The sequence below is a fragment of the Protobothrops mucrosquamatus genome, unplaced genomic scaffold (assembly GCF_001527695.2).
Source record: "Protobothrops mucrosquamatus isolate PMUCROS unplaced genomic scaffold, P.Mucros_1.0 scaffold36, whole genome shotgun sequence".
NCBI lineage: Eukaryota > Metazoa > Chordata > Lepidosauria > Squamata > Viperidae > Protobothrops > Protobothrops mucrosquamatus.
The window spans coordinates 200,866-218,470 of record NW_015386420.1 but is presented as its reverse complement, the minus strand read 5'-3'; the positions used below and the strand labels follow the sequence as shown (position 1 = coordinate 218,470).

The window sequence follows — 17,605 nt, the reverse complement described above, 5'->3', positions numbered from 1 at the left end:
TATTTTATCACTTTTTCCCTTTTTTTTTTGGTCATCAAGTTTTCGACACCTTTCTAGGTGACTAGTGGTACTCGGATATTGCCATAGCCTAAAAGTGGTACAATGGGTGAAAAGGTTGAAAAGCCCTGCTCTGGAACAGCTTTTCTCAACCAAATGTCCTTCTGACTAGCTGGATTACAACTACCAAGACACACTGGCTGGAAAAAATGGATATCCATTCAGTTAGTCATTGACAGTTGGGCATACAAATTTAAAATACTGGTTCATATACAATAAGTTTATTATTTTAATTCTTAATTTACAAAATGAGATATAACAGTGTCTACCATTCTTATTTTCTGTTCTGAAAATGCTACCACATAATTCTAGTTTAAAGGAAACTATTGATAAGGATCAGTTTGCTGAAAGGTTGTAGTAGGAAGCATCATTTCAGAAACACTAAGTCCACTAGCTAATTGGGGAGAGTTATTGTTTATATGTTGCAGAAATTGGGTATGTCTAGTTTAATAACAAAGACTAGAGGTGACATAGCAGTGTTCCAATATCTAAGAGGTTGCCACAAGGAAGAGGGAATCAAGCTGTTCTCCAAAGCACAGAACAAGAAGCAGTGGATAGAAACTAATCAGAGAGAACCAACCTAGAACTAAGGAGAAATTTCCTAACAGTTACAAGAATTAATCAGTGGTATGACTTACCTCCAGAAGTTGTGGGTCAGGGGTCTTCAAAATTGGCCCTTTTATGACTTGTGGACTTCAACTCCCAGAATTCCTTAGCCAGGCATGCTGGCTGAGGAATTCTAGGAGTTGAAGTCCACAAGTCATAAAAGGGCCAGGTTTGAAGACCCCTCTTGTGGGTGCTCTAACACTGGAGATTTTTAAGAAGAGATTGGACAATCATTGTCTAAAATGGTATACGGGTTTCCTGCTTGAGCAGGGGGATGGACTAGAAGGCCTCCAAGGTCCCTTCCAACTTTGTTATTTTGTTCTGTTATTCTATATAAAATATACTTGGTGTTATGTCTGTATTCAAATTATTGTCAGTTATTTTCTTTGTGAGTTTGACAATGTATAGCCAGTTTAATGAGAAAATACAAAAAACCATAAACATTTTTTTTCTAAAATGGACTATAAAACAAGGAAAATCAGTTCTGTATTATGACATTCAGAAACTTTTTGTGTAGTAGTAGAGTTAAATTGTTTCTCAATCTCACTAATTCTATATAAGGTTGGACTGTAACTGTATTAGCTTCATACCAAATAAGCTGTTTTCTCAAGAAATTTCACTAATAGCAAAAAGAAAAACAGCAGCTTTGCCAAGTTTGCAGGTGAAAATACACTTTATTTAACAGAATTCTAAAGAACTACTAATGTCAGCCCTGTGAAGCTGGCACTGGCAGGTTCACATAACTTTTTATTGCTGGGAGGGGCCTGATCTTGCGTCCAGCCCATCCCCCTTTCCGCTGCCATAAACCACTGTCTGGTCGCTTTCCTAGCCACCGGTTCCGACCAGCTTTCCCAAGATTTCGTTGGTTGTGTTCAACATTGGAAACTCTTCCCACTGTAGCTATGCATGTTTCCAATACCTGTAAGAATAAGCGGAATATTCCAGTTATTTGTAGGCACCAGACACAATTATTCTATTCTTTGTGCTTTCAATAGCTTTTAAATGTTTAGGATCATGGGAGAGAAAGAGAGGAAGACTGCCTTGAGGACCACTCCAGCTGAACTATCCACTTCTAACCCATCCTCCCTGCGAGAAGAAACCTGGTAACTTGTTTATATATATCAAGCAACACTGCAGGATAACCCAACCCCCCCTTCCCCCCAATCCCTTTTTTAAATGTGTTGGAATGTCAGGCCAAAAGAGGCACTGTTTGCAGGGAAGCACTGATGAAAAAAGCAAAATAGATGATGCTCTTCCCCATCAAGACAATTCTAGGGGTCAAAGGAGCCTAGCTTTTTATCTTCACTAATATTCCCAAACTCTAAAGGGCTTACCTGTATTTGCCTCTTGGAGGGCAACTGTATAATGGCCGTTCCATTCATTTTCCTCAGTAATACCCCACAGGTGCCTAAAAAAGAAAGTATCAGCAAGACTGCAATGTTCTAAACACCACACTGAATTAGACCAGCAGAGAAATCACCAGACTACTTTTTTTTTCATCCTATTCCAATAGAAACATAAATCCAGGATTTGCTATGGGCCAGTTTTGCCTAATGTGATATCCTAAAGCTGCATTGGCAGCCATCATACAAAGTTAGTATCTGGCACCAACCCCTTAGCATTTGAAGCTGGAGTCATTACTTAATCTCTTGTAGTCAGTCCATTGTGTTAAATATGAATACATTTGGATGATAGCCTGAAACTACACTGAACAAAACATCAAATTAATACTCTTGCTGTATGCATTGAACTTCTATTAAACATCATATCTTCATTTTCAGCATTATCACTGGCATAGATTTACAATCTGAAACACATTCTGAAGATCATATTCTACAATACCTAATGCTGAATATATTTCTCTATTTAATGAACATAATTAGAATGACTAGCATGAGTGCTGAATGTAACTTGGTGACTGTGTAAACATTCCACATTAACTGAATAAAATGATTTAGGAAGGTTTGTGCCTATCTACTGACAAGGGTTTCTCCTATCTCATTCTGGAATATGTGGTTTTTTACCACTTTTTATTAGGCATCTAAGCCATGAGTTAATGAGATTTGCTTCAATCCTTCCAAACTGCTTCTGGTTTCTACTGGATCCTGACCTGCTGCTCGGATATACTGTGCTCCTTTCCCAGGATGACTCTCCAAGTTATTTATGAGGGTTCCAAGTGGTAGAGCTCCAACTGGATAGGCATCCCCATCGTTAGCAGAGACTGAAAGACAAAAAAAATAACATTAATAGTAATAGTAGTAGTAGTAGTAGTAGTAGTAGTAGTAATAATAGTAATAATAATATGCAAGAAATATCATTTGCATGCAAGCAAGAACTAGTGGGATCATAAAATAGAGAAAGTCATAGCAAATGATAAAGTTAAATTGCTCTGGGACTTTAGAATTCAAACAGACAAGAACCTGCCACATAACATCCTGGACTTAACAATTGTTGATAAGAAAGACAAAATTGGCATCAGTCAATTTCAAAAGGCGGCCTCACTAGGAACTGCTTCCATCTTGTGACAATATCTGTTATACCATCAAACATCCACATCTGCCTATCCCAAGTCCTTGGTAAGGACTCGATAGGTAGACAAAAATGTCAAATCCAGTCTGAACATCTGGCTGACTGTGCAATGATCAATAATAATAATAATAGTAGTAGTAGTAGTAGTAGTAGTAATGGTAATAATAGTAATAATAATAGTAATAGTAGTAGTAGTAGTAGTAGTAGTAATAATAATAATAATAATAATAATAATAATATAGCCAAGATATTGCAATGGAGTTTGACTTGGACAAATGTTCCACATTTACTATCAAACAAGGAAAAATAGTGAAAACTGAAGGAATCAAGATGCCCCACGAAAATAACATTAAGAATCTGGATGAGGAAGATTACTACAAATACATGGGTATCCTTCAAGCTGACAACATTAAGCACACTAAAGTCAAGAAAAAAATTAGAGGTGAATACATCAAGAGAGTGAAGAAGATCTTAAAGTCCTAACTAAATGGAGGAAATACCATGAAGGCAATCAACACCTGGGCAATTCTAGTCATTAGATACACAGCTGGAATAGTGGACTGGACTCAAGCAGAACTAAAAGCAATGGATAGGAAGACCAGAAAAATAATGACAATGAATCATGCCCTTCATCCATGCAGTGACATTGACAGACTCTACCTACCAAGGCAAATAGGTGGGCGTGGAATGCTGCAAGTATATCAGATAGTTGAAGAAGAAAAAATGGCTTTGGAAGAATATCTGAAGGACAATGATGAAGATGCACTGAAATTAGTATATCAGGAAGGCTTACTGACTACTGGAGAGACCAAACTGGCCTACAAGAAAGACCAAATGAAGAACAGAATAGAGGCATGGGAAGGCAAAGCACTACATGGCCAGTACATTAAAAAAATAGCTGGGAAAGCAGATAATAACAAGACCTGGCAATGGCTAAGAGCAGGAAAATTAAAGAAAGAGACCAAGGGACTAATTCTGGCTGCACAAGACCAAGCCTTAAGGACAAATGCATACAAAGACAAAATTGAGAAGACAACAACAGACAGTAAGTGCCGCCTATGCAAAGAAGCTGAAGAAACAGTGGACCACTTGGTAAGCTGCTGCAAGAAGATCGCACAGACTGACTATAAGCAGCGGCATGACAAAGTAGCAACAGTGGTGCATTGGAAGATCTGCAAGAAATATCATTTGCCTGTAAGCAAGAACTGGTGGGATCATAAAATAGAGAAAGTCATAGAAAATGATAAAATTAAACTGCTCTGGGACTTCAGAATTCAAACAGACGAGCACCTGCAACATAATACCCCGGACTTAACAATTGTCGATAAGAAAGACGAAAAAGTCTGGATAGTGGACGTGGCAGTGCCTGGAGACAGCAGAATAGACGAGAAAGAACTGGAGAAGATAACAAAATACAAAGACCTACAAATAGAAATAGAAAGACTGTGGCAAAGGCAAGCAAGGGTAGTACCAATAGTAATAGGCGCCTTGGGTGCAATCCCAAAACAACTGGAGTACCACTTGAACACCATTGGCATTGACAAATTCGCCATTAGTCAATTGCAAAAGGCGGCCTTACTAGGAACTGCTTCCATTCTGTGATGATATCTGTAAAACCATCAAACATCCAGATCTGCCTATCCCAAGTCCTTGGTAAGGACTCAATAGGTAGACAAAAATGCCAAATCCAGTCTGAACATCTGGCTGACTGTGCGATGATGATGATGATGATGATGATTATTATTATTATTATTAGTAGTAGTAGTAATAAAGTTGGAAGGGATCTTGGAGGTCATCTAATCCAACCCTCTGCTCAGGTAGGAAACCCTATACCATTTCAGACAAATGGCTGTCTAGTCTCTTCTTAAAAACTTCCAGTGTTGGAGCATTCACAACTTCTGGAGGCAGGTTGTTCCACTGATTAATTGTTCTGTCAGGAAATTTCTTCTTAGTTTTAGGTTGCTTCTCTCTTTGATTAGTTTCCATCCATTGCTTCTTGTCCTGCCTTCAGGTGCTTTGGAGAATAGCTTGACTCCCTCTTCTTTGTGGCAATCCCTGAGATATTGGAACACTGCTATCATGTCCCCCCTCGTCCTTCTCTTCATTAAACTAGACATACCCAATTCCAGCAACCATTCCTTATATGATTTAGCCTCCAGTCCCCTAATCATCTTTGTTGCTCTTCTCTGTACTCAACATCTTTTTTACATCGTGGTGACCAAAACTAGATGCAGTATTCCAAGTGTGGTCTTACCAAGGCATTGTAAAGTGGTATTAACACTTCACGTGATCTTGATTCTATCCCTCTGTTAATGCAGCCTAGAACTGTGTTGGCTTTTTTGGCAGCTGCAGCACACTGTTGGCTCATATTTAAGTGATTGTCAACTAGGACTCCGAGGTCCCTCTCACAGTTACTACTATAGAGCGAGGTACCACCTATACTGTACCTGTGCATTTGGTTTTTCTTGCCTAAATGTAGATCCTTACTTTTTTCACCATTGAATTTCATTTTGTTAGATAGCGCCCAAAGTTCAAGTCTGTCAAGATCCTTCTGTATCTTAAGCCTATCTTCTGGAGTGTTGGCTATTCCTGCCAGCTTGGTGTCGTCTGCAAATTTGATGAATTCCCCATCTATCCCCTTATTCAAATCATTGATGAAGATGTTGAAGAGCACTGGGCCCAGAACAGAATCCTGGGGCACCCCACTACACACTTCCCTCCATGTAGATGCAGAACATAACAAATAAATGGGGCAGGCTAGAAAAAAGTAGTGTACCAGGGAAAAATAAATAAAATCTCTGCAAAATATTGAGAGGAAGAAATAAAATATGAGAGGAAGAAATGAACTTAGCTCTCATGCAGGAGCTAAATACTAACAGAAGGGCAGAAGAGGGAGCAAGGAGATACATCCAAATATGTATCCATTCATGCACAATTTTAAGGAGAGATGCATAGACAACTCTAAAAATAAGACAGGATTGCTTAATTTTTTAAAAAAGTCACAATTGATACTTCTCAATTAAATATTTTTGATTTGGTCTACAAATCTGAGTTTGGTTTTTATGTGCAGACATTTCATTATCTAACTAGGTAACATCATCAGTCCAAGTGTGTGTAGGTTTGCTCTCTGTTTATATACAGTTTTGGTGGGAGTATAGTTTTCTCCCAGAACACAGAAAGATCCTGACAACCACTATCAAGACTATATCTCTAAGATAAGTTAACAAAAGGAAAACAAAACTCCAAACAAAATTGGTCAAGCTAAACTCCAGAAGCAAAGAGATATCTAAGTGGGTAATTAACACATCTAGCCACCCATTATCCTCCAGAAATATCTCAACTATAACAGAGGATGTCAATCAGTTAGAATTCTTTGCAGCCTGGGAAGCAGCATTTAAAACTTGCCACAGAGACCCAAGAAAACATCTAGCACTGATGTTATCTAGTTTGATAATGAAACATCTGCCAGAAAATAACCGAGGTCAGAAAGCACCAAGAACTCCACAGTTCAATTCTGAGCTACAAATATTCTCTTCTGAGTAAGAAAACATGGCAGATACCATACTACAGATCAGAAGAAAACAGAATCAGAACCAACTCAAAGCAGCACTTTGAGGCAGGATAGAGCAATACTCAAAAACCTAAAGAATGACCAAAACTATTATTATCTTCTCAGCAGACAAAGACCATACCAGAGTTATCATGGATACTTATAGAAAGCCGAAGAACTCCTGGAGGACAAATAAACCTACATCCCATAAACACCAATTAAATCCATAAACTGGATAACCAGATCAAGAGAACCCTTAACAACCTAACCAAGAAATGTCAAATCACAAAAAGAACAGTGGCAGGATATTCCAGAAGGGTATTAAAACTTGGATTTGCTTATTGGCTTGGGGCTCGTAGGGGCTGCTCACCACTGGAGGAGGTTGACAGGATAAGAAGACCTCATCTCACCACCATCCGTCTTCTTGGTTCTGCTTTTTTGCATAGTTTTAGAATTTTAATGTGCATAATTTTAAATTGCTTTTCTATTTATCTTTTTATGATTTGTAAGCTGTCCAGAGTTGCCTTATGGGTGCATATAAATTTAATAAATAAATTTACACAATCCCAATATATCACCTTCATTCATAGATCCAGAACTAGCCCAAGAATCAATTACAGCAGTGCTACACAACACCCTGGCCTAGCCAAATACAGTAATGTTGAAATACCCAGATTCATGGATCTCATCAACCTCTGCCTCACAATGTATATTGCTCAAAAAAATAAAGGGAACGTTTTACCATGGAACTGAAGGAGTTTGCGTTCCCTTTATTTTTGTGAGCAGTATATTTTCAATTTGATAGATAAATACACCAACAACTCTCAGGAAATCCAGTAGGATCACCATTCTCAAAATTCATAGTAGAGACTATAATGTAACATTTAGAAACTACAGCACTCTCATACACAAAACCAAAAGTATGGATCTAATATTTAGACAATACTTTGTCATAATAAAAAAGGAACAACCAGAAAACGTACATGAGACAATCAACAACATCTGCAAAGAAATATAATGATAAAGAAAACAACAGCACACAATCTTTCCTGGATATGCTCATCAGCAGAGGAAATGATAGCAAATTAGAAATTCAAATCTATCAAACACTATCCACATTAATGCTCCATTACCAATGTAGTAAGCCACCCTCTCGTAAGAGGTGCTGTGTAAGAACATTATTCAGACAAGGGCAAACACACTACAGCAACCCAGACCACCAGAAATTGGAAATAGATCACCTATACAAATGACTATACAACATCTTCAAAAAAATGCAAAACCATGAAAGTTTATCAAAAAGTGCCTGAACACACAACCTAATATGGCACAACCAACACAAACTATGAAAAGGATAACACTTTAAACATCTCAGAAACTACAAAAAGACTGTTACAACTACATGGCATCACTGAAGCACACAACCCTAAGTTACATATATATTTTTTCTATTAGTCTATAACATCATTCCTTAGAAAAGTAGACTACAGCCAATCCTTCAATATTAATAACAATCAGCTTGCAACGTGATGTCAAAAGCCTGTCTCAAAATTCTTCTTTGCTTAGCTTTAGGTTGCCATATAAGATAATCATAAATTGGGAGTATCTTAGCAACATTTTAGAGGAAGTAATATATTTTGAAACCTAGCCATTCACATCTTTAGTAGCGTAAGTAGCATTTCAAATATTTACCTGCCATCCTTTCTATTTTTCCTGAAGTTTTGATAATGTCACCAGCCGCCATGTTTTCAGTTGCAATGATCCAGCGTTTTCGCTTCTCTCCAGCCACTAGAGCTATATGACCTGTTCTTCATAGGGGGAAAAAATTCAATAAAAGATGAACAGTTCAGTGTATTAGCTTTACTCAGAATAAAAAGTAAACCAGCTGGGCAAGAAAGATGTCAAAACATTTTTTGTACAACTTCAGAGATAAAAATCTATCAGCATTGTGAGCTAATCAAGCAGATTGCTTGCTTCTCAGTGGGAATTTGGAGGGAGAGCTGCAACCCAATCCCAGTTACATCAAGACCTTTGATTTCCATTCCAATGAAAAATAGCTTCTTGATATGAACCATGGAATAACCTATTTAGACAACAGATGGAAAGTGAAAAATAGCTTCTTGATGTGAATCAGAGTGGTCTTTCTCTGTTTTTAAAACTACACATGTCTTCCACTAGCTGTTATTTCCTCAATTTCATTAGTTTTTCTATAGTAGTTTGTGTTCCTTACAGTGATCAGTTATTTTTCCAATGTTACTTAACAAACTCAATCTTGATAGTGTTCTTTTCAGGAGATTATCTTTTCTCCAGGGCTTTTTCATGCTAATAGTTCGGAATATGGTATTTTTAAGACTATCAAGTTGCTCTGAATCTACAGATACTTCCTTTATGTTTGGTTGTTAGGGTTGCCAGGTCTGCTTCCAAAAAATAGCGGACAAGCGGGGGGGGGGGGGTTGTTTAAGTAGTAAAAGAAGTAGACTGTACAGCTTTAGATTACGTACCATTTCATCATAAAGCTTTTGAATAAAAAAAATGTCCACTATTTTGTGAAAAAAAATAGTGAACATAATGTGAAAAAAGTGGACTGTCCACTCAAATAGTGGACACCTGGCAACCCTATTGGTTGTTGCTGTCAAGCAATAGTATTTACAAAACTAAAATGAAATTGAAACTCAATAAACCTTTAATCTGCTTGTCAACTCAATTGACTATTACTTACCTACATGGATCATATCGGACCAAAAGCACTTTTTCCTCAAATGGACTAGGCTCTGCTGCATCTGGATAATGCAGTCTTTGGAAATCAATCATACGGTAGCATTGTTTATTTCCTCCTCCAATTCCATGCACACGGATACGACCTTATGGTGGAAACAGCACTTTTTAACCATCATGTATTGCATTGAAACATTATATTCCAGCTGCAAGCTTTCTTTTTAAAAAATGTTACAAATCTCAAAAGTGCATAAAATCACTGAGCTCTCGTAAGATATTCAAGCAAGAGTGTAATAATTTCACAAAATTTGGCAATTTTACAAGAATTTAGCATTTTCACTTTAAATTAGTTTGGAAAACCTATACGTAGATGGCATTCCATGAGGATTTCTGAGAATCATGTTGCCAATCCCTGTTATATCAAATAAATGATTAAAATGATTAAAAATTAATCTCAGAAAAATCTCTAGCAACCCTACTTTTATTATAAATTATAAAGACTAAAGATAAAGTCCAAAATGTCTATTGTTTTACGTTGGAAAAAAATATGCTTGCTTTCGAATTTATGTTAATCTGGAGAAAAAGATGAACAAAAAGCTCAAAATATTATTTGGTATTTCCTTTCCTACAAGGCATAATTTTAAAAGTTTTATATCTGTTCCTTGCTTAGCAATGAGCTTGGTTAGCAACCATTTGCAAATACGACAGTTATAAAAAATTCACTTTCTGACCAACGTTCACATTTACATCAAATTTCATGCACCTGACAACAATGCACATCAGAATGAGAGTAATGCTGGCACAATATTAACTGAATGAGACAACAGCAATCAGTGATCTTCACAGCATCGTCTCTCTGTCACATGTCCATGCTTAACAATCAAGTCACTGGAAGAAAACTCAGTCATTAAACAGGGATTGGGTACACATAAAGATCAAATATAAAAATAATTAAATATAATTATATTCATTTATATAATCAACATGTGACTCAGGGCAAAGTACATAAATAATATGCTTCTGGGTTCAGTTCAAAGTGCTGGTGATAACCTCTAAAACCCTTCATGGAATGGGACCAGTTATTTCAGCGACTACCTCTCCCTGGTTACATCTATCCATTCCATCAATTCTGGCAAGGGAGGCATGCTCAGGTCCTATTTAATAGGGAATGCAATCTGGCCAGCCCAGGAGGAAAAAACTCTCCCTTCATGGCACTCACCCTTTACAACATCATTCCCCCAGATTGCCCTGACACTACCAGCCTTTCATAAGCCCTTAAAGATATGGCTTTCTCACCGGGCTTTAAGATCCATGTGTGCAGGAAAGCCTGTACAGTAGTTGAGTTTTGATTACTGTTTTTATACCTTAGCTTTAATTGTGTTGTATGAGGTTTTTATAGCTTCATATCCTTTTTATATTGTATTTCTTTTTTATATTTAATTGTTATAACCCATATAGACACATCTGAGATGGACAGCTCTTTAAATTAAAATAAATTATAAATTCAATTAAAAACCTATCTATTGTTAAAGACTATTTTTGCTTTGCCAGATAACAGTTTTCATGTGGTTGAATATTATTTGATCAGCTGAATCATCTTTTATTTTATAGTTCTTTTATTATAAAGTGATACTTTACAATAGTTAACTATAAACTGTCCTCATTAATATGCTTTAGAAGTCTTCAAATAAATGAACATGGAATGCTCACAGTACATAGAATACTGTAGTATATGAATTCTAAACATACCATTTTGTGAATGCCGTGGCACTACACACAACATCTCTTGCAAACATGGATTTTAAGCCATTAAGAACATTATCCTTCATGTTCACACAACACACCTTGGCATGTGTTTTTGTAACTCACTCATAATATATACCTGCAAATCAGTGGCACAGCCATACAAACATGACTCCATAGTATGCCAGAAATGCTCAACTGACAGAATTAAATCAGAATGAACTATTTACCTAATGAGATCAATAGACAAATCAATAGAACTGGATCAATTCTCATGGAGGATTTATTAAAAAACAAATCTCCCCAGGAATTCCATTGGCATTATTAATAAGCTATAACCAATATTTGGCAATGAGACTATATTTTGTCAGACATTGGATGACAGATCCATACATACAGATAACCACCCAACCTGCAGCAGATTCTCAATGGAACAATAGCATAACAAAGACACAAACAAGAAACAAAACCCTGCAACAAATCAAGATGTCTATTTTGCCCCCATATTTACATCACCAGCATTATCACAAATCCCATCAACTTCACATACATGTTAAGAGACCCCCTTCACGTGCTTTTCTTCTAAAGTAATGTATACCATTATTTGCAGTGCTCTTCTGGATTCAATGTAGGACCAAACAAGCAATGCTTTGCACAAGATAATACTCAGACATCAAGAATTAAAATAAGAACAAAGTAATACTTGAGCATTTCAAACTTCTAGACATTCCATTCTAGATATCAAAGTACTCATTTTGGGCACAAGAAATGTCACCAGTGCAATCAAGCAAAAGATTATTGAACTTTCAGGACATCTTAAAATGTTTCAACAAACACAATGGATTTTTAACACATTATAATCATTAATTGTCACGATACTTGTTCCAATGTAACTGGCATCAGCATAACCATCCTACCGGTAACTTTTGCCCTCTTCTCCTTTCCCTCCTCCCAGTTTAAATCCTACAACAATCTAGACACTCCTTTGCATCTGATGAAGTGAAAAAACCCTACAGGGACAGAATTGCAGTTCGGAACGTACCTGTGTGATCTCGACCTCCTGACTTTGTTTTGGGAATGGGCTTAATGGTATACTTTGTCCTGCATTTCCACAGAGGATCTCTAGCTAACACAGAGGTCGAAGTACTGATTTCACAGGATGCACCAAGTTGGCTAATAAGATAAAGAGCACGGAAAGATGCAGGGATCTAGTAAAGGCAAGCACAGCAAACAGGATATTATGAATGGTAAATTTTTAACTGCAGGGGCATAACTGGATATATAACATGAACCAAAAGTTTTCATCTTTGTTGTTTAATGTTTTAGAAAATATACGCTCAAATACAGCGACAATTTAGCAGCAAAGTTCTAAAACATTTTGCTATTATATGTTAAATATGAAGCCATTTTTGCAGGTTTCCTGCAAAACACAAGCTGCTTCCTCTAAAATTCACAGCATATAATAAGAATATCCAAAACTAAAAATGTTACAATCAAAATAGATACCCGATTATTAAAACCAAATAAAATTAAGATGTTCACCCTACTTATGTGTTTAAATCAGGAGTGCTTATTTTACATTAAAGGAGGAAAGGCATCTGCAAATGTTTAGAAATATTAACACATACTGCTAGGTAAACAAAGACTGTCTTGAAAGTTAAAGCTTAGTTCAGACCTTTATATGGCAGGAAAAATAATTAAGATGGTATAAAGTCTACTAAGTAATTCTGCTCAGAGAGAATAAAAGCAAAATAAAAGGATAGCATTAAGTTTCTATCCCATTTTTTCTCTTATCAGTTTATATAGCTGCCTTAAGCTCATATGTGAGTCATATTAGAGATATTTGCCTGGAGGAAGACCACTAGTACAAGAAGATCCAGAATCCTGTATGATTTATAATCCATTTGGCCAAAACAGCAAAGTAAATATACCTGTGGAAGATGAGGACTTGAAGACAGCAGCAGGGAACCAAACGGGCGGATCAAGTTTGATATTGCCATTAGGAATAACTACGTGTTCTCTGCTGCAGACAGAAATAAGACAATGACCATTAGAGTTAATACATACATCTTAACCCTTTCATTCATAACCAAATCTACATCTACAATTCTTTCCATATTTTCATGATCTTCACACGATCAGACTACTTTTATTCAGCTCTATCAGTCTTCTCCCTTTTCTTAGTTTGATATAGAACACATAGATAGTTGGAACTAACAGACCGGATTGTTAATGAATGCATTCATAAAGATTGTATTATTAGTGTATAAGCAGGGGAAATATATTTTATATATTTTATATTTCTGTTTGACAGATTGCTGTACAGGACAATTGCAGAGGATAAACTCATTGTACTCTAAAAGGCAGATTTGAAATAATAGGTTTATCCTTAAATTATTTTGCAGAGGATAGCGGTTATATTTGCAAAAAATACATTTCGCTGCCATCTTAATTTATTTAGCTGAAGTCAGGAGGCATGGTTTCTGTGTATAGTCATAGATCATTGACTCCGACTTTGTATTAATTTCGCCCTCTCCGCTAAAATCACGCACAGAATGAGTTGAGCGATGATATTTTTATAACTTGAAAATATTATAGAGCAATCCTCTTTTGGGATACAGAAAGAATATTCCGGTAATAATATTTTCCTTTGGAGCAATGAAGTTTTCCGCCTGCACCTACCCAGAATCACATTTCACAGCGCAGCCATGTCTCGTCTCGTTCTGTCCTCCCCAAACGGGAGCATGCGCACCCTGACCCGGAAGAACCGCTATGTAGAAGCGGAAAGCTTACCCAGCTGGTTTTCGTGTAAGACTTTATAGACAGGATCTGGCTTTCACAAATTTGGTCCCCAGATGTGACTGGGCTGCCGTTTTTATCGTCCCGGCCAGGAAAGCAATAGTCGGAATGGTGGGAAATGAAGTCCCATTTGGAGAAGAGCTGCTTAATCTTTTCTATTGTCATACATAAGACTCACAACCTGTCCCCCTCCCGTTCAGAATGCAAGCTCAAGAAATATAAAATCTCGATTTAAAATGGATTGGGTCTTTTCTTGTTTAAACACGTTTGCTTGGGAAAGAAAAATAACGGTGTGATCTTCTGGTGAACTACCCAGAACTATTCGGTTTATTAAAGCTTATTTGCTTGGATGTGTACCATAAAGGATTTTGGTTTTGGTTTTGTTCTCCGGCGTAGAATTCCTCTGCCTATTTGGCGGACAGAATTTTCGGAAATGAAGTTTCCGATCTCCTACATCGGAAACAGCCTCGCTTTGTTACAATTAAAAGACATCGTAACGCATTCGATAGATTCTCCTTGGCAGATAGTCGTTTGACAATGAGATCCTTAGTCGAGGCTAGATTTTATTGCACTCGCTCTGGCTCCTTTGGCAGTAAAGTTCATGCCCCCCCCCAAAAAAAACAGCCAATTCTTTTTCCCCCTGAACCAACTTTAAGGGCAGGAGCAGGCTACTACCGAAGGTGGGTTGCAAAAGTCCTGGCAATCGTTAGATAGCGGCAAACCTTATTTACAAGTTCTAACGCTTTGCTACACTCTACGAGCGGTGTGGAGTTTTGCAGCCCGGAGCCAGTAATTGAACTCACAGACCTCGTTACCAACCTTGATAAAATACAGGTTCAAAGTCTATCCATGTGGTCGCTACGAATTGATGGCACATAATCAATCAATCAAAGTCTAGCTCAGTGTTTTTCAACATTTTAAAATGTGTGTATATTCAAGTTGCCAAAGTTCAAAAATCACTATATTACATCACGTACCCTTCCACGCCCTCTCCCCTCCTCTCCACCCTTAAAGGGAAAATCCAAATGCATTTCGGGACGCGACCCGCTAGGGCAGGGGTAGGCAACCTTGGCTCTTTTATGACTCGTGGACTTCAACTCCCAGAATTCCTGAGCCAGCTTGGCTGGCTCAGGAATTCTGGGAGTTGAAGTCCACGAGTCATAAAAGAGCCAAGGTTGCCTACCCCTGCGCTAGGGAGAGGCGGCCATATTGGACTTAAAGGGGCTGCGGCAAAATGGGGAGGAGCCAAAGTGGGAACTGTTTTCTTCTTTTAGAAGCGGCTGGAGCGGCTCGGAGAGACCGGGAGTCTATTAAGCGCATGCGTGCTTCCTCCTCCCCCTCCATCCTCTGATTCTTCTTAAGAGACCCGAAGGAGGCCCAGGTAGGAGCTTCTCTCCTACAGAGGCGGGGGACGTGGTGAGTTATCCTCGTGGAAAGCGCCCATCTTGGCCCGAGAGGCAGCTAGCCTGTCTGACAGCCGATCATAACGTCGGTTAGAGAGGTGATGGTGGGGCTCCAGAGTCCCCCCCCGGGGAGAGGCGGGTGACACTTTCTGGAGAGAGAAAAGCTACAGAAGCGGCTGAAAATAGCGGTTTTGCATAGGCGTTTGTGTAATTTTTACACTGGCGTCAGTTGTTTTATGGAAGTAAATACTATTTCAGTGACCGGGCTAATCCATCTGCATTTGAAAACCTTCCTCTTCGTTCTTATCGGGGAATTAGGAGGGACCCTGAATTTTTGCCCTAGCAACTGCAATTGGATGCTGTGCTGAATCCGGGCATACATTTAGCCTGGAGGCACATCATTAGACATTGAGACATCATGTCTCAAATCCTGCCTTTTCTACGCACCGCCATCACCACCCACTTGCGCACAATCCCTGGGGCCAACTCCTTTATTTGTGGTTCAGTTGTCATTGTGTTTCCTTCTGGAAGGGTGTGTCTCTGCACTGCTGGCACAGCAAAAGGCAGGTGCTGCTCCTTTGCCGACAGCGCTTGCCTAATTTGTAAGAGAGGAGGAGCTGAGCGGGGCCAGGGCTGTCTCCTCTACTTCCCCACCTGTCTAAGAAAGTGATTCAAAACCGCTGCTCCTAGAGTAGGTTTTGGATTCCTTTGGGGATGTTGGATAAGAGTGATGTTACCTTTTCACAGTCCTTTATCCTCTTGGAATATTATTACCTCTAAGCTCTACTAATGAATCAGCTTAGAATCAGTCTGCTTCAATTTTTTTAATATTTCCCACCAAATTTGCACTGTAAAAGTTGAAGTCTTTAGATTAGAAACAGGGATAAAATGATGAGCTGGAGATCATTACTCTGGAAGTAATAACTACAAGTTCTTCTTGTTTAGGTGTTTTCCTTCCCCGATTCTCTTCTTGCAAGAGAACCCTTTAATTGCTATATTTTCTATAACTACAATGTGTTAAAGTGAATCCTATGATGTAATATTTTATAACTGTTACAATTTCACATTTCCTTTATATAAAGTTTTCAGGGCTATGTGATATTTTGTATGGACTTCTGTTACAGTTCACCCATTTATTAATCATTCAGATGGCTGAAGTTTTGATCTTTGAAACCAGTTTTGGGAGGAGCTGGCATGCTTAATTGCAAGGTTCCTTGTGTATGTGGCACTTTCTATATATAATCATGATGCTATTGCATTTGTGTAGCTGTGGGCTGTGTCATCCTGCAGAATGGAAATTTAATGGATTCTTCCATGCTAAACTTTAGGCAGCCCTTTAAAAAATAATTATTTTCAGTTGTAATCATGTCCAGAATTAGATATATGTAGTTTATATTACATGTGATGAAAGTTTTCATCTTTTGAAAGTCTTTTTTTAATGAGATACTAAAACAAAAGATACTTCTGTTTGATCTTAAGTATAACTTTTTGTTACATTTAACAGAAGATGGAAGTGGTGATGATTATCAGTTTTGTCATCTAAGCAAGAGTTGTCTCCCAACTCCAGGTGGCTTCTGGTACATTTATTATTTATTAAATTTGTTTGCTGCCCATCTCACCGCAAAGTAATTACCATGATTCTTTTTTCTGTATAGGTTCTGTATTGATACCATGGTATAATTTCCTGTCCTTCCAGAAATTGACTTTCAAGTATATTGGTCTACAGTTCCAATAGTGTGCATGTAATAATGGAAATGAAACAATAGTAATTAGAAACCAGTACTATTAGAGAGCAGCAAGGAAGTGCTTTAATGCATCATACTTTTTCTGAAAGTAATATTGAGCCAGAAAGGATAAAGAGATGAACTTGAATAATTATGCATATACTTAGAGAATAAAATATAAATGATATATTTATATTTGAAGAAAGAAAAATATAAATTAGATTACTTAAGCATTACTCTACCTATTTTGGCTTGCTTCAAAGGAAAGAAAGAAATAAGATTTGATTTTTAAAATAAACAATAGTATTGCAAAACATTGATTATTACTAAGGTTGCAGTCCTTAGTATACCAGTTAGCAGCTTGATTGATTATAATAATTTCAAAAATATTTTTAAATGCCAATTTTAATGTTTTGTTAAACTACTTGTTAAAAATGGATATAGCTTAAATATATAATCATGAATATAACTTCTAATTA

At 37.5% G+C, this 17,605-nt stretch overlaps 1 protein-coding gene across 1 annotated transcript; it reads right to left on the bottom strand.

Moving 5' to 3' along the window:
* Positions 1–1,317: 1,317 nt before the first annotated feature.
* On the bottom strand, positions 1,318–13,933 carry MRPL2 (mitochondrial ribosomal protein L2). Its single transcript, XM_015811286.1, has 8 exons — positions 13,883–13,933; positions 13,132–13,223; positions 12,243–12,408; positions 9,462–9,603; positions 8,435–8,550; positions 2,774–2,884; positions 1,998–2,071; positions 1,318–1,582 (listed from the first exon to the last, which is right to left on the bottom strand). Exons 2-8 carry the CDS (start codon positions 13,198–13,200, stop codon positions 1,370–1,372), a joined length of 891 nt encoding a protein of 296 aa, XP_015666772.1. The 5' UTR covers positions 13,201–13,223; positions 13,883–13,933; the 3' UTR covers positions 1,318–1,369.
* Between the last annotated feature and the right edge of the window lie 3,672 nt (positions 13,934–17,605).

What these genes read in the sequence shown, in the direction of transcription:
- MRPL2 (XM_015811286.1), bottom strand. Translation starts at nt 13,200, where the DNA reads ATGGCAATATCAAACTTGATCCGCCCGTTTGGTTCCCTGCTGCTGTCT. An exon ending in CAAGTCCTCATCTTCCACAG is followed by an intron (nt 12,409 to 13,131) that starts GTATATTTACTT and finishes TGCCTTTACTAG; the next exon opens with ATCCCTGCATCTTTCCGTGC. An exon ending in AGGAGGTCGAGATCACACAG is followed by an intron (nt 9,604 to 12,242) that starts GTACGTTCCGAA and finishes TTCCACCATAAG; the next exon opens with GTCGTATCCGTGTGCATGGA.